This window comes from Sinocyclocheilus anshuiensis, unplaced genomic scaffold (assembly GCF_001515605.1).
Source record: "Sinocyclocheilus anshuiensis isolate Anshui unplaced genomic scaffold, SAMN03320099.WGS_v1.1 scaffold1270, whole genome shotgun sequence".
In the NCBI taxonomy this organism is placed as follows: domain Eukaryota; kingdom Metazoa; phylum Chordata; class Actinopteri; order Cypriniformes; family Cyprinidae; genus Sinocyclocheilus; species Sinocyclocheilus anshuiensis.
In genome coordinates, this window is record NW_015555837.1 from 510,628 (window position 1) to 535,015 (window position 24,388).

A 24,388-nucleotide genomic window follows, 5' to 3' on the forward strand; every position below is an offset into this window, starting at 1 on the left:
TATTGTGAAATATTATTAATATTTAAAATAGCTATTTTCTATTTGAATATATTTAAAAATGTCATTTATTTCTGTGATCAAAGCTGAATGTGTCACATGATCCTTCAGAAATCTTTCTAATATGCTGATTTGATGCTCAAGAAACATTTCTGATTATTATCAATGCTGAAAACAAACCGCTTAATATTTTTATGGAAACCATGATCATTTTTTTCATCAGATTTGATGAAAACAAAGTTCTAAAGAACAGCATTCATTTGAAATATAATTTATTTGTAACATTATAAAAGTCTTACTGTCAATTTTGATAAATTTAATGCATCCTCGCTGAATAAACATTAATTTCTTTCTAAAAAAAAATAAATAAAAAATCTCGCTGACCTAAAAATACAGTACTGTAATTGTCATCATCAAGAATAATTAATACTGTAGGTATAAGGGACAAACAATGGCAAGTATCAAAATGCTTGCTGAAGTTTGTTTGTAAGCATGTCTGAGATCTTTGTTACCAATGTAAACACAGTCAAAGAAAGGCTGAGTTCTGGGTTTGGGACGGGGGTCTTGTGGGGGGCTGGATTTATAGCATGGGGTGGGGGGTATCAACTTACATTTTCCCCTGGGACAGCCACATGACCCTGGAAAAGAGGGAAAAGGAGGGGGAAAAGATGTTAGGTTATGGTCTGAGCTCTCTCAATGAGAACCAAATGCAGGAAAGCGAGGGGGGAAAAACAGAGGGAGGAGAGGAGGAGGGGACAGAGTGTGACTAAAGCCAGTCTCTGAAACCAGATCGAGTGCCGCGTGGATCTCTCCTCAAAAGCTGAGCGTCCGAGGAAAGAGCGTCAGCATCTGTGAGGGAGTCTTTGTGAATCAGATTCCACGGAATACAAAACTTCCAAGAATTCCAAAAAACAAAACGCTCGGAGAAGAAAGAACAATGTCAAGTGCAATCGTGAGACGAAGCTCCAGTAAGCAAGGCTTGCAGAACCTCCTGAGGTGAGGACTTTGTGTGCCAAACTTTTGCATCAAATCATTTATGGCTTACAGATGGGATCTCAGGTGTTATGATGGGCATATGTTTTGTTTTCTTTGTTCTTTTGCAATTGCTAATGTCAGTCATGATACAACATGGGTTTTTCTTGTTTGAAATGAAGGGGATTCATGTTAATATTTAATGCACTGATGTTACAGCTTATATTTCAATGCCATGTTGTGTGTTCTTTAAGAACCTGTCATCCTTTGTTATGGGAAGACAGTTTTTTTTTGCATTTGGGTAATGAATATGTCTGTATTGGCGTATATAACATTAAGAGTTTAGGTTATATCTTACATATATGTACATGAAGGAAACTTTATCTTAGGTCCTTTAACTGGTAATCATTTATTTTATTTTTTTTTTATAATATTTTTCTAAATTTTTATAGGAATTTTTATTGTTTTTAATAAAAAATTGTATCAAAAATTGTAATAATAATTATAATAAGAATCCTTTTTAAATCACATTTGTGTCTTTTATAGTTTGATATGGATTTGTTGCGCAACAAAATTTTAAAAGTATGAATATTCCCTCAGTTCACAAATGTCTCTTAATTAATATAAGATCATACTTTTTTAATCACGTTTTTGTGTTTAATAGTTTAATATGGTTTTGTGAACCAATAATATGAATATATGAATGAAACAGTATGAATATTCCCTCAATTCACAAATGTCTCTCATAAGCTCATAAAACGGTTACATTTAAATTTTTCTAAAACTACACTGGAAAAGAAATTACTGGTAAACTTTATATTAAATTACAAAGAAATGGCAAGTAACACATTGAATATGGAAGCATGCTTCTGCCACAGGATACAAAATAAAAACAATATTTTTTTATCTCACAATTCAGACTTTTTTTCTTGCAATTCTGGGGAAAAAGTCAGAATTGAGAGATATATAAAAAACCTCAAAATTCTGAGGAAAAAGTCAAAATGTTGACTTTTGTGTTGAATGTTGTGTAAAATGTTAACTCAATATATAAACTAGAAAAATCTGAAAAAACAAACAAAAACACAAAAAATGGAATAATAGCTATAAAATCTGAATAGTGTGAATTCTGAAGCAGAAAGACTGAAATAGTATTTTCTTGAAAAACATACTTCAATAATCTTCATTTCAAAAATATTTTTGCAGTGTACCTGTTCACACGCATGTTAACGTTTACATTCTTGATAGACATTTTTTAACAAGATAACTTGAAAATGCCAACATTGTGGTTGTTGTGACTGTTTAACAAATACCTGACAAAACGACCTAAAAAAGATAAATTTAAGATATATATATATACACAGTAATTAACTCATAGCACATTTGACTAAATCTTAGCAATTCATGCTGCCTGTTGTCTTTATAGAGAAATGTGTGATAGTTTACTGTGAGTTTTATAGGCTGGAATGCTGTCAGGGTTCCAGATGAGAGTTTATGGTTTCTTCCAGAGGTGCTGTGGGCTTGTGGATGGATGACGAGACAGGAGAAGGGAGGAAGGGAGGGTTGAGGGCACCCAGGTCCCCTAATTAAACATGTGACCTGTTGACATTCATTGTGACACAGTAATATGAGTGCTTATCTGTGAAGGTGCTGCAAACTAGCTACAATTTAGGTTGAAAACTGTAGGTTTGTTTACTGAAAACAATGAAGCTGCTATTTAACTATGTATTAATTCAAATACTGAAAAGGACCCGACTGTATTTTTCCACAAACACAAACGTGTCAGTTCAGAATCCAACAAAATTCAACAGCTTAGTTCAACTAAAAATTAAACTACACTGTAAAAAAAAATCCGTAAAATTGACGGTAAAAAACCGGCAGCTGTGGTTGAATTTTTTACAGTGTACAGTCATTTGTTTATCCTTCATGTCTTTCGAAACACCTATGACTGTCTTTCTCCCGTGGAACACTAAAGGAGTGGTTTAGTGAGTAAATGATGACAGGGATTTCATTTTAAATAGTATAATCCGGCATATGAACAACCAAGCATATAGCAAAAGACTAAGCAAACAACGCAACCTCTGTGGAAGTGTATGCAATATTCATTTCTGTGCAGACAGGATTTGAGCTGGATCAGGTGTGCTTTGTCAAACACAAACAGGTTGCATTAATGGCAGACTGGATTTATTTCCCCAAGGCTTTTCAGAGTTGCCAAAAAACAGCCTTTTCTCACACTCAGCAAGCTGCTTTCTCTATTAACAGCCTTCATTCATCAGAACCGTTGTGTGGTTTGCTGAGACACATACCGGATACGTCAATTACAAAGCTGTGTGTACAATATTTTGTATACACTTGTCACAGTATTTTGAAAACCATTACAGTGCTTATATAGATTGTATAGTACACACAGTATGTCAATCTGACACTTACCGCAAAATCAGATGAAAATCATTCTACCAACCATTGTACACTGTACTTTTTTTTTTTAAGTTGTAAATAAAACGAAAATTATTGGAGCACATTTTACAAGACAATACTATATCAGTCTTTCTAATTCAAAATTTCAGTGAGTATTTGATGTACTACAAGCAGTTTCTGTGTAATTATTTGTGACATTTAATTGCTTAAGGAAGCTTGTTTCCAATACAGGATAAAAAAAAAAGTAAAATAAAATAAAAAAATAAAATAAATAAAAAATAAAAACTTTTTAGCTTACAATTTACACTTTTTTACCTTGCAGTTCTTAGTTTACATTTCAGAAAGTCAGAATTGCATGCTATAATCTATAAGATATAAAGACATAAATAATACAGAGAAAAAAAGTCAAAATTCTGAAACGCTAAATTGAGATATTTATAACTATAAAAATCAGAAAAAAATGAAGGCAAACTGTAAAATCATAGTTGTGAGTTTATATCTCATAATCGCAATTCTTCAGATTTGTGAGAACTAAATTTGCAATTGCGAGAAAAAATTGAATTGTGAGATAAAAATGAGCTATTACCTTTATTCCGTGGTGGAAACAACAACAAAAAACTAAATCGAAACAAACAAACAAAAAACAACACAAAACAAAAAACAGAATTGTGAAATGTAAACTCGGAATTCTGAGAAAAAAAATCTGAATTGAAAAACAATTTTCAGAGTTTACATCTCACAATTCTGAAAAGTTGTGAGATATAAACTATAAAATCAGAATTGCTCAGAATATAAATCAGAAGTTTATATTTGCACTTTTATTTCTCACAATTGTGAAACAATGTTGTTTTCCAGTGTAGAACTGGCAGTGCATTTTTAGTTTTGTCGTTTTGATTTTGCGATGTAAGAATTTCACACCATTGTTTTTAACTTGCCCGAAACGTCTCTTTCTCATTGTGGTCTAGGCTATGACCCCCTGATCCATGGACTTTACGCGAGCTGCTCTTCTATTTACGATACTCTGATAAGAGCTGCTGGAATGCAGGGGGTTTAGCCGTTTGACTGAAAGGGGGAATAAACTACCATCCCTGCGGCAGTGTGCTTTTCCGAAGGTTTTAGGCAGCAGAGTAGAATAAACACTGAGGGCACTATGTTATGTTTAGTTAAGCATTACAAGAGTCTTTAGAGAAGTATATAGGCGGGCTGGGGTAAGATGTGCCACTGAAGATATTCTCTATAGGCAATGAGAAACAAGGTAAAATTAGGGTTAGTACTGTATATATATCAGGATGTCGATCAACTGAAATGAGAAGAAAGTGTCTATTCCTGGAATAAAATATACATTTCAAATAAAAAATATAAAACATATATCAGAAAAAAATTGCAACAATTTACTAATACTTAATCACATTCCAGTCTTTTTTGTGCATATTATGCAAATGTTCATACACTAGCTACTAGAAAAAATGATAATATTCAAAATATTTGCATGTAGTGAAACGTTTTGCAATTGTATTTGCAATAAAAATACTATTTGTAAGTATCATTTACTGCATTTGGAGGCAAAGCTTATGATCAAAATTTTTTGGAAATGTAGTTTATGGCTAATGTTTAAAAATTTAAATCATTTAAAGTTTATCAGTTCATCAACATGTATGAAACACATTGTTAGATCTGAATAAAGAGATGGCACATCTTACCCCACTCTCCCCTATAATGTAAATATATTAACTTTTTGTAGATTTTTAGCAGGAAAGTTAATTTATCTGAATTGGATGCAGTCACTTATGAATCGATTCTCTCTTTTTGTAGTGTATAATTTTTAGAGCTCTTCCATTAAATGACACAATTACAGATATCTCAGTTCTCATGATTCATAATGCAGCACTTTCCACAGCTTAGATCAGCGCTTTGAAATGTCGTCAGTCGTTCAGGGAACACTGAGAAACGTTTGTGAGGTTTGCAGTGATGTGACCACACACTGACAGCAGGAAGATACTAACATGCCTGGGAAAATAACTCTCCTTTGCTCTTTAAATTTGTTGTTAAGACGACGTCATCTGACTCTGACCTCACAGCTGCCCTTCAATGCAGATACAAAATGAAAGAGGAGCAAATAACAGCATCCATCATTTAGACCTCAAAGAGCAGGATTTGCTTCCATGTAAACAAACACAAAACAAGGACTTGCTTCCCTGTAAACGAGAACAAAAGGGGACATTTAGATGGTTTCAATTAAGAACAACGATTTGTTCTGTCATACAGAGGATCAGAAAAGAGTAAGTTAAGAACAAGGTGGTACAGCAGGAACTTTTAACATTTTAGTCGGAAAAATTGAACACATTAAAATGGATGTTAGTGTTTTTGCAATTGCATCTGGCACCATAAACTATAGGTGTTTTTCAACCACGTTGAAGCATACATCACAGAGACGACTATTTGACATCTGCAAGACGTATTTTTTAGAGTGTTTGCTCATCTGCAGTACATCTATAGAACGTTTCCTATCAGATGTCAAATAGACGTTTAGAAGATGTCTGTAAGATGTTTATGATTTAGAGTGTATGTAAAGCTGACGTCTTAAAGACGTCTATCAGATGTTTGTACACAGCAGATGCTTTCCAGATGAAGCGATCTTTAACAGACATCTTGCAGACGTACGTGTGCTATCTGGGTCGTCTTGTATTGAATGAACGACTTGCAGTTGCTTTGTCACTGTTGGCTTAAGGGGATAGTTCACCAAAAAAAAAGAAGATCTGTCATAATTTACTCACCTTCATGTTGTTTCAAACCTGTATGCATTTCTTTCTTCCGTGGAACATAACAAATAATAAAAAAAATACAGAAATGTCTCAAAACTGGAACAGAAATTATATGAAACTAATTATATGAAACATTCTTAAAAATATCTTCTTTTGTGTTCTGCAAAAGAATTAAAGTCATACAGGTTTCGACTGACATGAAGGTGAGTAAATAATGACATAATTTTAATTTTTGGGTGAGCAATCACTTTTAGCCTTCCACCAGTAAAAACAACACCTTGTCTGGCGATCATATATCAGACAATTGACATTTACTGAGCAGTTTCACTTTAATAATTAAGGTTAAGAGCTGGAAAGGGAAACTCAGGTCGGAGGTCAACTTCCATGTGACCAATTTGAGACTGACCCATCTAGCTCAGCCGGTGCTCTGCAAGACCAGACTTGGCTGTGGTAAATTAGGGCAGGCAACAATGATGAAAAACATTTCCCAATCCATCAAGCCCTCCAAATCCTTTCAGCCTCAGGGCACCAGGCTGTGGAAGTTTAGTCAACACATTGTCAGGGGAGGTGATACATGCTGAATGTAAGCCAGGCTCTTGTTTTCTTTTCCCTTTCTCTCTCACACACACGTTATTGTTTCCATTTAATTCAGTAATGGGTCTGAGAAACATTTTGTCAGTCTGCGTTTGACAATACGCTCACCATGACTGAAAATCTGTTTTCACTCCCAAAACTCTTGGAAGATGGTGTTTCCAGACATGAAGGAAAAAGAAAAGCAGGCTACATAATCAGACTGATAGTAGCAAATAAATCAGATATTGAATGACATCACTGGCAGGACTGTCATCATTCAGGTGGATTCTGCCAAAAAATGAAGTAATCCTGTCTGGGTGATTAACAGCCTATAATAATCAGAGGCACGGGAACTGTGTGTGGCACGTCAGATCTTGCCATAAGCCCTTTGTGAAACTGTATGGTTGATGGTTTTTGGATCTGTATGGTTTCAGATGTGGTTTGGTCTTTATACTGTAGTCGGGTTATGAGTAGAAACTGGTTTGTACTTAAAGAACCCCAGTATTGCTGCAGGCCGAGTGCCACAGGTAACTGCAGCCATACTGATATTCAGAACATCTAGATTGCAATGATGGTAGCACTTTTCCACAATGGTTCAATAAATAGGAAATTATTCATCTTAATAACTTGTTTCAGACTAAATTTAGCCAGTTATATTATATATTTTTCTTTGCTAGTGAAAACAATAGGGCTGGGTAAAAAATATCGATATCTCGATTTTAATCGATTCTCATTTTTACGGAACGATATCAATTCTTAAATCCCAAGAATCGATTATTCTAGCCTGTTTTCAGTTAATGGACGCAACATTGAAGGGCATCTCCCATCCAATATATCACAATAAGCATTGTGCTTTGGTACTTTTAATATGAAACAAAGTCTCAGATTTCAATTTATGTCCATTGTATTGCAGTATCCAAACAAGAAATGCCGTTTTGGCGCTGTTTAATGTGGAGTGACAGATCGCTGTAGCGCCTCGATCAACAGACACGGCAGCACATAGCAAAATAAACATGACTAAACATCCGAAGGTAAGAAAAGAAAGAGTTCAACTTTACAATCTGTATCCTGTCTCATGTAATCATTAATTACTCAATCAGTGTTTCAGCCGTGCAAAGACGTCAATATAACAGCTTGTAAACAATGTCACGTAACGTCACATTTACCTCAGAACAAACATATTCGGTGACCATAAACTCATTAGTCAGATAGAAAAATAAACTGCAGAGATAAACTCTGTCATTAGCGTTTGTAATTACATCAGCAGATTCGGCACATTCGTGATAGAAAAGCGGCGTTTTCCAACTTCATTAACATGTTATGGTATTACAGCTGTGAAATTACAAACAAAAAATACACATTCTGAGACATGAACTTAAATGAATTGTGAATTTTATTAACATTAAATCGACCTCCTCCCATTTTCACCTCAAAAATTTGGAGAAGCTGTGCCTCCCCTGCCTCCCCCGACGAGCCGCCACTGTGTTTTACAGCATTACTTGAGAGATTTTTTTTCCTTGAGAAAATTTGGCATGTACTGTACCTGATATGTATCCAAAAGGATCGATATTTAATCGAATCGAATCAAATAGGTAATCAAATCGAATCGTAAGCTTGTGAATTCGAATCGAATCGAATCGTGACATTTGTGTCAAAACCCAGCCCTAGAAAATAATCCCAAAATTTTTACATTTTTGCTGCAACAAATCTGATCTGAAAGTCAGCAGAACCTTGCATCACAATATTCCACAAGTAATCTACACGACTTCTTTAGCAATTAAAAAAAGTTTTTGGTGTTACATTATAGGTTCACATAACATGTTGGTTTTACTACTATCATTTATAAAGAACTAAAAAATAAGAGTCCCTAAAGGACCCAAAAATCATTTACTCACCCTCATGTCCTTCCACACCTGTGTGAAGTTCTTGCTTCTACAGAGTACAAGAGAAGATATTTTGGACAATGTTGGGGTCCAAACAACATTGGAGCCCATTGAATGGACATAAAAACCACTGAGCTTTTTTAGAATATCTTCTTTTGTGGTCCACAGAAGAAAGAAAGTCATACAGGTTTGGAATGCGAGTAAATTATGATAGAACTTTCATTTTTGGTTGAACTGTCCTAGACCAAAGTTAATGCTTGCTACCATTAACATTTAGCAAGACCTAGCATTAGTAAATAAAGCTTCAAGTGGCAACTGAAATCAATTTGTTTGGCCTACTTTTCCCAGCATAGAAGACATGAAGAGCATGTGTGTTTTGAAGCTAGATAAACACATAGATGCTTCAGCATCTTGAGTGTGAGTTTGCAGGGTCTCTGTCACTCAAGCATTGGTGGTGTCGAATGCCAGAGCAGATGTTCCTCTGGCTCGGAATCTCAAGCAAGGGACTAAACAAACTATTGTTGGAGATTTCTTGAAGAGGTCCATGTATCATAGTCAACAGCACTCTTCTGGACTCGGGGATGTTCATCATTTGACCATGGCTCTCACATGGGTCAAGAAAGAAAAATGAATATCTTCTGATGTAACAAGGGGCTTGTTTCTGCTTCTCTTGCTGCAGAGTGACGGCCCAGCGAAGTATCGAAGATGCTGAGGAGATCGAGAGAGAAAGGCGACGTCGGGCCCGGGAGGCTTTCCGCAACCAGCAAAGCCTATCTGGATCTGCTGGTTCCCCTCAGCACAGTGTGAACCCACCTGAGACCGGCCTGTAAGTGTAAACGCCATTCTATTCTTCGCACTTCACCTGGTTTTAGTTAGGCTTGTTTTGTTGCCTGGTGGATTTCCAAGTGAAAAATGGAAATACGGACTTGCAACATGTCTGGTTCTCATTGCAACTTTTTCTTTCCAAAGGCTGTCCACTTCTGACCGACATGTAAAGCAACAAACCGCAGTTTGTTTAGTGTCGGGGTCAAATAAGAGTGTCCATGATAAAGAAAAAGAAAAATCTAGTTTAAAACACATGTGCCAAGTTCCTTTGTATTCATGTTGGTTTCATTTTCAAGACAAGTTTAAATCGAATGAATATAAAAATGTCATGTGGTGTTACCATCATTACACCTTGAATACAATGTGAATGTAAACATCTTAATCATTATTTAAAAAGTTTAAAATTATTTATTAAAATAATTAATTAATAGATATAATATAATTTAAATACAATTAATGTAACATTTTTGGGGAGTTACACCACATGACATTTTACAACCTTAACTAATTATTATTATTTTTTAGAAAAAAGAATAAAATACTGTGCCAAACTACTTAATAAGGTTTATTTTCAAGAATATCAAGTGGTTTTCTTCATTAATGATCTCAGGGCAATTGTATCATCATGACAGTTTAGACTCTTTTAAATTAAAAATTAAATCAGAAATTAAAAACATGCTAAAATATATAAATACACATTACAAGTAACTGTATGCACGAATTGCATTTATAATGTATTTTTGAACACATTTAGAGATACGGACGAAAAAAAAAAGATTCATATCACGTGATTGACCAAGTTACATGTCTTTAAGGTTGGGCTTAGTAAAAGGTCAGTTTAGCTTTCTTTCTCTCAGCTAAACCTACACGTGCATATTTACAGTGGCACAGCTGTTCTCTCATCATTACCTAATCTCTGAAGAATTTTCAGCAGGCATGCCTTTGGAATAGGGTTTATGTCATATCCCACACCACAGAGCTTTGCTTTTAATCAGAAAAACATTACAGACCTCACATCCCACATATTTTATATGTGTGATGTTAAACACAGCTCACTGAGTCAACCTGTTGAAAGCAGAAATAGGTCATCTAGGGCCACTTTGTAATTATCCTTGATCAAAGAAGATTCAAAGGTTCACTATTGACTTAGAGACGCATTAATCATTTTCAGTACTTTCTAGATCATACAATAATCTTGTGTGTAGTGTAGTCAGCTTTTTAACTGGGCCATTGAATCGTAACGACTGATTGTTGATGGTCAGTCATTATGCTTTGCTGAAAATCTGCTTAATAATCTTGTGGAATGTGCTTTTCATTCCTTTCCGGCAGCTCCTGGGCAGATAAAATAGATTTTAATTTCAAGGCTTCGCAACGAACCGAGTGAGAGGTGCCGTTGGTGTCAGTAAAAACGGCCTCTTTTATCACTGTATGAGCTTGAGTGCAGGTGTGTGTGTTTAAACCTTTTGTGAACTCTTTGAACAATCCCTTACACAAATTTACCCTTGTAACAATAGTTAGTTTCCATTTAGTTAAAAAAAAAATCTAGTGATTTTGTTACGCAGACCTGGCAACCCTGAAACCAAGATTATACTGTTTATATACTGTTCATTCCCACAACTTATTAGTTAATTTCATCATTTTAGGAAATTGTGGCCACATTGTAGAAAATGAGGAAACAAATTCGTACAAAGTGGCCATGATTTCCTAAAATGAGGGAACGAATTAATGTTGTAGGAACAAATTTCTAATTTGTGGCCAGGATTTAACTAAAATGAGGGAACAAATTCTTCATTTATGGCTATGATAAATGACTGGATTTTGCCTGTGAAAATTTGCTGAACAATGGTAAATGAGACACTCTATTGTGGTTCTTTACTGTGGACAATTTAATTTGCACTAAAACCATTATAAACTAGAATGGTATCTTGTTGCAACATGGGATGCGTTTCTGCATTTCATCTATACCATTTTTATATATAACATAATATACCGTATATTATATATTAATATATATATACATATCTTTATTTGACCCTCTAACCCTCTAGTACTTTCTATTCTATTTGAATTCTACTTTATCTATTTATCTTCTTTTTTATAAAAAAAAATAGCATATTTCTATTTCTTCTATTCTATCTACTTGTTTTTCTTTGTGTGTGTGTGTGTGTGTGTGTATAATATATATATATATATATATATATATATATACACACACACATGCTAAATGCTAAATGACTAAATGTAAATGTAAATATTATGTGAAAGAGTTTGCATTATGTAGCGCATTTCATCAAAATCCTCTGGTTGCCCCTGGCAAACGAAAGAAAACAACTAGCACCTGTCAGATCGTCACACACACCTCTGTTCACATCTGTTTTTTCAGGAGCGCGTTTGAAGTCAGTCTCTTGTGTTAACAGGCTGGCACAGTGACTTCAGCGCATAGTTTCTCTCATCAAAGTAACACCATCACAGGTGTGTGGGCCCATATGCTGCTTTCACTGACTGGAGCCATTCATGTGATTATATAGGTCTGCCTCTCATTCCTCTAAAAATGTCCAATGTCTCACCGCAAAGTAATGGAGTCTGAATTGTCTTTAAAGAAAAGTCAGGGTCTTCATCTGATCCTAAATTCCATGGATTTCATTCTATGTTAAAAGTGAGGAACAAATCAGGAATTTTAAAGGCTAAAACTGATGTGTAAATGTACTTATGTATATGGCAACTAAACAGCACATGTACAAGCTTTTTTGGCACTTGTATATACAAGCAATTAAAATAATAAAATATTTTTTATACAACAATGTAAAGATCAATACATAAGAATAAATGTGCTAATACAAGGATAAATACATCACAATATGCATTAATGTATGCACAAATGAGCTGAAATGACATTGATGTCTCTAAAATGTATTTATTAAATATACAGTATGATTTCCTAAATATATTGTGGGCGTTCTGTAGATGGAGTTGATGTGCTTGTTCAGATTGTTTTATAAAGATGTAAAGATTCATATAAAGTGGGATGCATTCAGGATGTTTTATTTTTTTGTTTATTTTTATTTATTTATTTGCAGGAACATTTCTGAAATTGTTATATGCTGACATTTATTAAAATTCTATGCAGGTCTTTATAAATGAGGCAGTTCATTTTGGGAGAGCATGATTACGTATATTTGACCTATTTTGTAAATTGAGTTTAAGCGAATTATATATTTAAAATATTTTTACATTTAAAAATGTTTGTAATTATTTTTTTTTTTGTGATCATCTTTTTATTGTCTTTCAAATACAAATAACATCATTAGAACAAACATTCAAGGAAGGAGGAATAACAGACAAAAATACAACATTGTAACACTGTAATTTTAATGGTAAGAAACTGGAAAAAAATATAATAAAAACTTGGTATTAAGTTCCCTTACACTATACAGTGAAAAAACTATAATAGATCTAATGTGATATTTCATGTAAAATATTGTTACATTTTCAGTTTGTGGAGGCAAAATGAAAAAGTCGTCTTATAATTTACAGTGAAAAAAAATGTGAACTGACATTCCCTGAATTCTCTGTGTGACAGCTCAAATTTGATTTGTTTTTCATTTAAATAACTACTTCTTTTAAGTTTTTACTATTAGTTGTGTGCATACATTAGGTTTTATGTTTCATCTTATGTTGTTAAATGAACGTTTATAGCATTATTTGTTGCATTGCATTCGCATTATTGTTTTTTTTTTTAACTGTACATTTAATTTCAATCTGTAAAACTTAAAATGTTGCTACCTTATTTTTACAGTAAAGTTCTGGCAAGCTGCCAATTTTGTTTACTGTAATTTTTTTGTACAATATAGAACATTTTATAGGAATTAAGAATTATTATTTTTTTGAAGTTTAAGTTTAAAAGCAAGATTCAGATCTTTGTTTCCCACATGAGCACCACAGCTCAATGCACATGCTCTAACTGCTAAGCCACGGCTCATATAAGATTTTATTTACTTACAAGTTTGTTGTTTTTTTCAGCTATGAAAGTGAACTCAAACCCAGCTGCCCTATTGCTGTGGATGAGGATGAAGGTTTCAGCGACTGGACCCAGAAGCTGGAACGGAGAACACGGTCCAGAATGGATGAGAACGGCAGTGGAGAACAGCCACAACAGGAGGAGAAAGACGTGAATGCAAGATCTAGACAAAGTGAGAAAAGCAGCTTCACCACTTCCATACAGTATCAGCAAATGCAGGACCGAGAAGAAGAGGAGAAAAGACCAGAGGGGAGGAGGAGCGCTGAGAGACGAACAGAGATCAGTGAGAGGGTTAGCAGTCAGAGACCAGAGGAATGGCGTGATGACATGAGAGACAGCAAAAGCAGACAACAGGAAATAAAACCACCGATGGAGAACAAGGTGCCAGGAGAATTGTTACAATATTAGAAGCACAGCACATCATATCATGTATGTTTATGTGTCTAAATCAATGCCATCACTCACAGATAAAAGAGGAGAAGGAGGTGGTGAAGGTGTCATACACGTCTAAAGTCTTCCTACAGCAAGACAGAACACCTAATGGCAATGGAGAGGCAGCTGCAGAGGAAACGACATCACATCTGGTCAAAACCAAAAGATCACCCAGGTAACTTGCTTCCATGCACATTCACACCCGTAGGTTTTTGGGTGAATCTTACGTACTTGCATACATACATACTGTACATAAATAGCATTTTGCATACAAAAGAATGAAGCCTGTCTTAGGGTCATTACAATTTTTCATTGTGACATTAATTTCATTACAAATAATCACACTTTTTCCATAATTCCTATTATTGTAAATATCACTATATATATATATACAGTGGGTACGGAAAGTATTCAGACCCCCTTTACATACAGTGATATTTACAATAATAGGAATTATGGAAAAAGTGAAAATGTAAAATGTTTACACTTTAAAATGTAATTTATTTCTGTGATCAAAGCTGAATTTTCAGCATCATCACTCCAGTCTTCAGTGTCACATGATCTTTCAGAAATCATTCTAATGCTGATTTGCTGCTTAAAGCAGCACTATGTAACTTTTTCTGTGTTCAAAACTGGCAAAATATATATAATGAGCGAGTGCATCATGAAATCATCTTCCAAACTGCGTTTTTGTCTTATTCCGAATCACTACGGTACACTTATAATAAGTACTTATATTTGGACTATTGCAGCCTGGTCGGGTCGTCACCGCTGCGGAGTAACACATACATGCGTGAATCGCCATAGACATAAACTTAGAGAAGTAGCTCCGGTTAGAATGTTCTTTCGCAGGATGTGTGCAGTTCTGTTTATTAACAGAACATAAAGTTACATAGTGCTGCTTTAAGAAACATTTCTGATTAGGCTATTATCAATGCTGAAAACAGTAGTGCTGCTTAATATTTTTGAGGAAAGCTTGATACCTTTTTTCAGGATTCTTTGATGAATAGAAAGTTCAAAAGAACATCATTTATAGAGAATATAAATCTTTTGAAATGTTATGACATGTCTTTACTGTCACTTTTGATCAATTTAATGCATCATTGTTTAATAAAAGTTTAAAAAAATCGCCATTATAAATAAAATAAATACATAATATTATATACTCTTATTCACTATTTTTAAAGTACAGCCTGTTTAATTGTAAGAGTCAAAGAAAGGGAAAATTATGTATTGGCAAAATAATTGTTTTGATGACAGCTATTATTTATGTTTTTGATTAATAAGGATGGTTTGAAGAAAGCTTGACAACATTTAACATTTTAAGTTGACTATGGGGGAAAACTACATGTAGGATTTGGTCTTGTTAAATTTAGAGGCTTTTGTCATATTTGTTATAGCCGTGACCTAATATTGTTGCTGCCAAAAAGGTTGTGCCAGGAACTTTCTAAAAGGGCTGTTAAGGGAGTTAGTTAGTATCTAATCTCGTATAGCCAGATCTTTAACTAATACCGTAAGCTCTGGCCCATTTTACTGCTTATTCTGGCCAACTATCCACTTTGACAGAAAAAAACTGACCAACCACAATTTGTTTTATTTTTATGTTTTATGTTCATCTGAGATGGATTCATAATAGGCTGTGTGGAAAAATGATAACCTCTGCAAACCAAAAATAGCAGTAATGTATGACTGATCAGAGAATGTCTGCCTGTCATTTTTACTGATTGTTTCACAGAAATGGTTGTCTGAGCCTACCCCCGTTTTCCTGTTCTCCACTCTTCTCCAGCAGGACTGTAGATGTAAATCAGGCCTTTGAGACTAAGAAGGACATGCACGCTGGTCTGGAGACCGAGCTGAAGCTGGAGAAGATCAGACATAGCCACCAGGTGAAGGAGCAGCTACAGCAGCGTCAGGCCGAGGCTGAGCTGGAGCTGGAGGAACTGAAGAAGAAGAGAGAGGAACGACGCAAGGCTCGCGAAGAGGAGGAGCTGAGGAGAGATGAAAAGGAACAGAAGAAACTAGTCAAAAAAGAGGTGGCTTGGCTGATTTCTATTCTTCTATTCTTCTGTTTTGGTGGGAATGTTAAATTGGTTTCTTCCAGCAGTAGAACATTATTTAAGGTTTGCATAAAACATAGTCAATTTAATAACAACTACAGGAGGACAAGAGGCAGATGAAGGAGGACATTGAGAGGAGGAGGATGGAAGCAGCAGAGAAGAGAATGAATAATCTCAACATCACTTCTACAGATGGTGATGACCCATTTAACCCTCTAAACCCCACAAGTCCAGCTTTCAAGGTAACTATACATATCTGCATTAATATTCTCAACCTTTCCCTACAGAAAAGTACCATGATACTATGAGATGGTAATGCCATGCAGCTTTGACATACACCATGGTGCTGATTGATAACCATGTTTCTTCATACGCATTCTTATTATTTTCATGGTACTCCGAGGTACCAAAAGAAAAGGATAATTCCATGGTACACTCTTAAAAATAAAGGTTCTTTATTGGGATTGATGGTTCCGTGAAGAACCTTCAACATCCATGAAATCTTTCCATTGCACAAAAGGTCCTTTATAGTGGAAAAAGGTTCTTCTGATTATTGAAATGTTCTTCACACTACACTCTTAAAAATGAAGTGTTCTCCAAATAACTTTTCAGTGAACAGTTCTTAAAAGAACCATTATTTTCTTAGCGTGCCGAATATTTTAATAATCTAAAGAAACTTTTTTTTTTAAGGGGACTTTTTTGTATCTAAAAACCTAAACATGTTGTTAATGCCATCACTCACAACAAATAAACCTTTATCAGACAGTGAAGAATTATGCTAACAAAAAATATTTTGTTCTTTTTTTTTTCTTTCTCAGAATACAAGCTCCATTTTATTTTGTAAGTTGCTTGTGTTTGTTGTGCTGTGATCATACCCGCATGTTTGCAGTGTATAAGTGATTGAACACATCTTTTGAGTGACATGCATGCATATTTATATGTTGATCTCCATAAGGATTGCCTGGAATATTACAGGTTCTGTACAAATTAACATGATTTCAGTTTTACGTAAAATAATCATGATCCACATTTCTGTAAAAGCAAAACGACATTTCATTTGATAATTGACAGCTTGTCATTAGAACCTCACTCTGGAACTTGGAATATTCCTTAAAACAAACCCCTAACAAACCCCTAACCCTAACTGGAGCCTAGAGTATCGGAGCAACCACCAAGAACCCAACCAAAACATTTTAACACATGGAGCTATCATCCATTTTTACTTTAATACAAACATATATTTTAGATGTTTATAGAAATATGACAAGAATCACATACAGGGGCACCGCTAAGGGGGGGTTGTTAGGACGATTCTAAGGGCCCACGCACTTTTGGGGCCCCCAGAGATCTGTTTTATTAGTAGTAACAGTAGTAGTAGTAATTTAATAGAAATTATAAATGTATCTACCAAAGAGTTACAAATTAAACAAAATTACGGCTTATTTCTGCATTTCCAGCAAAATTATCTCCCCCCATTCACTTCATGGTTTTGTCCCATCCTACGTAGCCTAGAGTCACTGAGTGAGATCAGATGGTAAACTGTCAAATTAGAGATGTCTTCGAGTTCGAGGGGGGCAAACCGAGCCGGACGATTTGGTCAGTCGCACTTTTAAACACATTTTAGTTTTGCTATAGAAAATATACAAATTCACACTCTGATTATAGAGCAGCAGCATGAAGCGCCTGAGGTTGTCATGGCAACCAGATACCGTTTGCAACACTAAACTTAGCAATAAACACGTAGAAAATAATACACAATAAACATGTCTGTCAAAACGATTTCAAAGGAGGCTTTTATTAAGCAAATCAAAGAGTGAATTACTCATCCACTGTTTAAAAAAAAAAAATCTTTAGCTGGGTTTCCACAGGCAGGGTCACAATTATCTACAGTGTATGAAGCTAAAGGTTTTTGGGTTAAGGTTCATAATGTAGAACATTTTTAACATTGTATGCTGTATGTGCATAGGTAGCTAGCAAACAAGGAATACAGCTGTTAAGCTAATAGTCACATTTAGCCGAGTAAGATCATGATTGAGAAATGTTGGATACTGCTGGAAATGCTGCTATGGGGTATCCTATTTATTATTTTAGGATTTTTTTGTTTGCCCCAGTGAAGCATTTCTATTAATATAACTGATTAAGTAGTCAAACTCATTCCATATCAACAGAATAGTGTGGTACAGAAAGTCTATGTCCATAAAACAGGTTCTGAATGAATTATGTTACTGATACCCAATGGTCAAAAGCAATAGCAAAAGTACGTAATAGGTCAATATTATTAAATTGCAGTCAAAGATTTTGAATAGCTAGTTTGGCCTGTACACTATATTGCCGAAATTATTGGGACACCCCATTCTAATGAACAGGTTTGACTACTTTAGTAATTTCCATGAGTACAAATATTAATGTTTAACCATATAATGATATTCTAGGGAATTGTGTGCTTCTAATTTTATACCAAGCGTTTGGACAGGACCCGTTTCTATTCTAACATGACAATGCCTCTGTGTGTAAGACAAGGTTATGCCATATGATTGAGTCAGTGTGGAAGAACTAACACAACAATGCCTCTGTGTATAAGGCAAGGTTAAAAAGAAAAAAAAAATATATATATGTATTGATTGAGTCAGTGTGGAAGAACTTGACTGGTCTGCAGAGAGCCAAGTCCTAATCCCAGCTGAACACCTCTGGTGTGACTTTAAATGCAGACCTTGAGCCAAAAACTAATCACCAAACACCAATGACTTGTACATACATATGGACAAATGTATTGGGACACCCCCTTCTTTAGAACAGAAAAAGGTACTTCCAAAACTGTGGCATCAAAGATGGAAACATAATCCAATATAAACAATATTTAAAAACTGTATTTCCATCTTTGTTGCCACAGTTTTGGAAGTGTCTAAAATTATTGTTACGCATATGTACAAGTCATTGGTGTTTGGTGATGAGTTTTTTTGAGTTTTCCCAATACTTTGGGCAATATAGTGTATGTTTGGTGCGGTAGGGTGCCCAACCTCATATTCTTTCATAGGGCCCAAAATTGCTAGCGGCGCCCCTGCTTAGCAGTGCCCTGGCAACTACAAAGCATTATGGTGCTGAGGTTTGCATGGGCAAAAGTTCTGCAGACTCTTTAATGTGGGGATTCATCTCTAGTCAAATCTTACCAACATAAATAGAGTAAAATATAGAGTAAAATATAGTATAAGGTTAGGTATTTCTGTTATAGTGTCCATTCCTTGTGTTTATCCACTTTTATGATATATACTATATTCTCTACCCAAAAGATGAAATTGACTCTGATAATGGCTTAATACAACAATATGTTAGGAAAGCACTCATGCATTAACCATGCATGTATTAATGGCATCAGACTCATAATTTCTCATAAAGATTCTCATAAATCTGAAATGGCTAATACCAAAATAATAAGGTTTGGTAAAATTTGCAACATTGGGAACTTTTTTTGCTCTCAAAATCTCAGTCACACAGATTCCTATTTAAACTATTGTATATCAACCACAACATTTTTCCAAACAACAAAAGTGTGTCCTCACCTATAGACCAGTGTGTGGTAGTTTTTCCGTTACAATTCAAATTGACTATATTAGGTGGGGATTTGTAGTCTGTGAGTTTTCCAGTGCTTGTCTGTATATTTACACAAGAAACAGAAGTGATTGACAGTTGAAAGTATGTTCTCAGCGAGCAGAGGTTAAAAAGCCAACGGGCTCAACAGCGACACAAGGGGTGCTTTTGTGAGCCTGAAACATGAGCCTGTTAACATGTACTCTGTTAGTCTGAGGAAGTGAGAAAAGACTGAACGGAACTACAGTGTGGATTTCTCTCATTATTACAAATCCTCAAAGAATTCATATTTACACCTGGCCTAATTTTTCATCCAGCAAATTGATCAAAATTACAGGTTGCCCCCATAGGACCTTCTGGAGAAGTTTTTCGTTTTTCGTTCATGCAAAAATTTAAATTCTTTTAACTCTCCCTCTTGTTGTTCAAAAAATGTACTTTCTTTTTTTGTACTGAAGCAAAACAATAGATATATTTTTAAGAATTTTTACTCGGGTCTTGTCGATATAATGACATTTCAGAGTGAACACACCTCCTCCTAAAATGGAAAAAAAAAAAAAAACACCAAGAAATATCATAAAAGTGGTCCATTTCATGATTTAGGAATATTGTTGGTTCTTTGATTAATTGTTTTTGTTCCTCTTTTGTAAGCTGCTTTTGATAAAAGCATCTGCTAAAGGCATTAATTTTCTGTTTTTATTTTAATTGTAAAGTTTTTTTGCAATTTTATTTTGTTTTTTTTTTTTTTTTGCTGTATGGGATATTACTACATTTCTTCTGTTCTGAAGCCATATCATGACCTAAATTTAAGACTATTAACTGATATTTTTCCCAGCGGTGAATTAAATTGAGAGCTGCTGTGATTGGTTCATGCAGTGAGTTGCAGCGAATCAGTCCAGTTCAACTGGATCAAACAATTCACTGAAAAGAATAAGTTCAAAAGTACCATTCATTCACTAGTCTGATTCGTTAGTTCAGCTCCCTGACTCAGTCATCCAGTCATAGCAATTTCTTGAGGTAACAGCCCACTGGAGGTGAAAACTATTATCTTTTGTTGCTGATTTTTTTTTTCAAACTCTGCTTGTAACTTTTTTGAAATGTAACATTTTTTTTTTTTTTAATTACAGATCACTGAGAGAACAGAATCCTTGAATCGATCTTTAAAGAAGAGGTGAGTTTATTCATCAAAATAAAATTTGTATTAAGACTCAGCAAATGAGAACGTGCACAATCTACTTGACATTCTTGGCCTCAGTGACTTTGCTATAAATGGCAGATTCTTGACAAAAACATACAAGTATGTTGGCAAAATGACTGTTGTTTAAAAGTAAACATTGACATAGGTGGCATAGGTCACTGTAATACTTTGTTAGTCCATCGCCTTGTCAGCAATGATTTATGGTTCGGCTAACTTTAACCAGATGTGGAGTGTACTCTTTTCCTGATGAGATTGTGGTGGACTGAAATAAGACTTGTCACCATATACACAAAAAAAAAAGCTCAGGACACTATGGTTTACCAATAGCTTGCACCAGTGCAGACCTGCAAATGTCACGGTAAAAAATACTGTCAGGATTTACTAAATACAGTGATGAAATTAGTGATGAAAAGTCATGGACACAGTTATTTTTTGCAGCTGACCTTATTGTATATGGTTGAAGTATATAAGGTTTGAGGTTGTCAATTTACTGTTACTTGCACCATTATTTAACACCCAAAAAAGCATGTTTTAACCCACTTTGCATCTGTGTTAGTAGATCATCTGATTATCATCGGCTCTGCATTTTGTCTGTGTTCATGTCAGTGTTATTTTAGCATTATTTATATACGATTATAGTATTTATTCATATTTGGAATTAGCTTTAGACTTTACATTCATTTTAGTGTAAGTTTCAGCAATTTTGTAATGTGCTCTTATCCTATATAGTTTTATTTCAGTTTTATTAATTTTAGTACTTCATCTTAAATGTATTATAGCTGGTGGCCGAGGCAACATTTCTATTTTTTATTTACATTTTTATCTAGTATGTATATTTAATTTGATTTCAACCTGATTAATTTTTAAACTTATTACCAAAAGCATTTTTGAATCGTTTTAGTTAACAATAATAACACTTGTTCGTATGCACTTATCAAGAATCTTTGTTTTACAAACAGTAACAGTTTCAAGAAGACCCAGAGACCTGTACTCCTTCCCAAGATCGACGACAAACTGGAACAATACACACATGCAGTCGAGGTTCAGTTTACAGCCTTATATCTTGCTATATGTTATGCTTTTATGTATTCGTATATATTATTTTGTAGTCAAATGTGTACATAGTATCCAATGCCTGGTTTAAAGAACAATCTCCTAGTCAAGCCATCATTTAGGGAAATCAGGCCCGTCTCTGGCAGCATTTAAACAAATGGATCAGATGGTTTATATTTAGAGTGATTAAATGAGATCTCTTTTCAGACCGCCTCCTGGGACAGTCTGTTGTTACATTTGCAATATTTCTTTAGAACCAATTTATCACTCTGACTCACTGAGCCTAACTGTGTTGCAGATCTCCTCTAAAGAAGCAAAGATGACTAAGGCAGCAGTAGTGGACCTGCCTAATGTCTCTGCTCCGGTGGCCTCCAAAAAAAGCCTGTTTGAAGTGGGAGAGGCCTGGAGTCAAAGCAGCCCAAAAGGAACACCTTTGAAGGTCTGAAATCAGAGATGTTTCATTCGTTGACTCACACCCAAAAAAACAAATCTGTCATCAGTCACTTACCTTCATGTTGTTTCCAAAAATGAGTATTGTATTGGCCACTCTCACAGTATAATTAAAAGGTGCTGAAGCTTTCAAGTAAAAAATATAATCATAAAAATGATCCATGTACTTCAAGCCTGGATGGGAGTAATAGAAAATGTCAAACTAATAAAAAAATCAGCTGTTTCATATCACCTCTTTAAATATTATGAGGGAAAACAGTTATGTCAGGGCACTTCTATTATTATGTATGTATGGAGGGCACGAGGCGGCCCCAGTGTAGTCATGTAGTCTGGAACAGCATCTGCCCTTTACACTTTCACATTCAAACACACCCACACTATCGGTTTGCCAGAGTCTGACGCACATGAACAACCTTCAATGGGAAGCTGTTGTGTTGAAATTCTTGGGAAATGTTCGCCAAATCAATCATAACCGTATGAGTTTTGCTTCACCGTCCCCCTAACATGTGAAACAAAAATGAAAACATTTGTAATGAAATGTTGCTATATGTGCTGTTCGGCAAGTGTTCTCATTTATAAACGGTTTTATATTTTTTAGGATACAGACTGTGTGAAAGTGGGTGTAGCAAACCTGATCAACCATTGGGTGAAAGGAAGTCCAGAAGGCGGGAACAGACACTTCCTCTCCACACCATCTGTAAGTTTATTAATGAACCTGGGGAATGTTTAGATGGTAACCAATGGGCTGGGGAGAGATACATGTAGTTGTCCCATGGAGGATTAGAAATAATTGAGATTAAAAATAATTTAATTGCCATATGGACATGCACAATATATATACAGTATATACACAAGTATACACACAAGTTTGGGATCAGAATTATTTTGAATGTTTTTACAAGAGTTTCTTCTGCTCATTAAGGCTGCATTTATTTGATCAAAAATACAGGAAAAAAAATGTAATATTGTGAAATATTATTACAATGTAAAATAAAATTTTTCTATTTACATATACATTAAAATCTAATTTATTCCTGTGATGCAAAGCTGAATTTTCAACATCATTACTCCAGTCTTCAGTGTCACATGATCCTCCAGAAATCATTCTAATATACTGATTTATTATCAGTGCTAGAAACTGTTGTGCTGCTTCACATTTTTTTTGGAACCTTTTCTACTTTTTTCAGGATTCTTTGATGAATAAAAAGTTAAAAAGAAGAGCATTTATTTAAAATAGAAATCTTTTCTAACAATATACACTACCATTCAAAGGTTTGGAGTCAGTAAATAATAACAATATTATTAAATAACAATATAAATCTTTGATAGCAAAGATTTATATGGTTAGAAAATATTTATATTTTGAATAAATGCTGTTCTTTTAAACTTTGTATTCATCAAAGAATCCTGAAAAACGCAGGATTGCGGTTTCCAAAAAAATGTTTGGCAGCATAACTGTTGCCAACATTGATAATTCTAATAATAAATCAGCATATTAGAATGATTTCTTAAGGATAATGTGACACTTTATACTTTAACTTTTTATTAATGAAAGAATCCTGAAAAAAGTATCGCAGTTTAAAAAAAATAATGATCAATTATCAACATTGATAATTCTAATAATAAATCAGCATATTAGAATGATTTCTTAAGGATCATGTGACACTTTATACTGGATCAACGGCTGATGGAAATTTAGCTTAGCATCACAGAAATAAATTATGTTTTAAAGGATATTAGAATAGAAACCATTATTTTATATTGTAATAACATTTTGCAAGATTACAGTTTTTTTTTCTGTATTTTTGATCAAATAAATGCAGCCTTGATGAGCATAGGAGACTTCTTTAAAAATATTTAAAAAGTCTTTCTGACCCCAAAATTTGAATGGTAGTGTACAATCAGAAACCAAAAGCAGCCACAATACATGGCATAAATTAGGTGCTTTAACTGGGGAGAAAAAAAATCAATACATAAAAGCAGCATCATGAATTTTATAGTCCAGAATCAAATTTCAGAATAAAAAGATTAAAGTACTCCACTGATTTCGCATTAATCAAAGCAGACAGCTCTATAAAACCTGTTTTTTGAACATCTGGTCACTCATGTACAGCTGTCATAGCTGATTGATAGGAAGTATCAGGCAAAAAAGGCGATTGAAAATGAATGGT

The 24,388-nt window shown here is 34.6% G+C and overlaps 1 protein-coding gene across 2 annotated transcripts in view; it reads left to right on the top strand.

The window, feature by feature from the left end:
- The first annotated feature begins 755 nt into the window (after positions 1-755).
- Positions 756-24,388, top strand: part of lsp1a (lymphocyte specific protein 1 a) — a 33,128-nt gene continuing 9,495 nt past the window's right edge. The window contains exons 1-10 of one of the 2 annotated variants that reach the window (XM_016469804.1): positions 756-993; positions 9,282-9,428; positions 13,448-13,826; positions 13,913-14,052; positions 15,664-15,910; positions 16,036-16,176; positions 20,644-20,687; positions 21,674-21,755; positions 22,066-22,206; positions 22,816-22,914. In XM_016469804.1, the coding sequence (XP_016325290.1) occupies positions 935-993; positions 9,282-9,428; positions 13,448-13,826; positions 13,913-14,052; positions 15,664-15,910; positions 16,036-16,176; positions 20,644-20,687; positions 21,674-21,755; positions 22,066-22,206; positions 22,816-22,914 (1,479 nt within the window). In that variant the 5' untranslated portion in view covers positions 756-934. The remainder of the gene's footprint in view (positions 994-9,281; positions 9,429-13,447; positions 13,827-13,912; positions 14,053-15,663; positions 15,911-16,035; positions 16,177-20,643; positions 20,688-21,673; positions 21,756-22,065; positions 22,207-22,815; positions 22,915-24,388) is intronic. The other variant, XM_016469805.1, reaches the window with a different exon arrangement.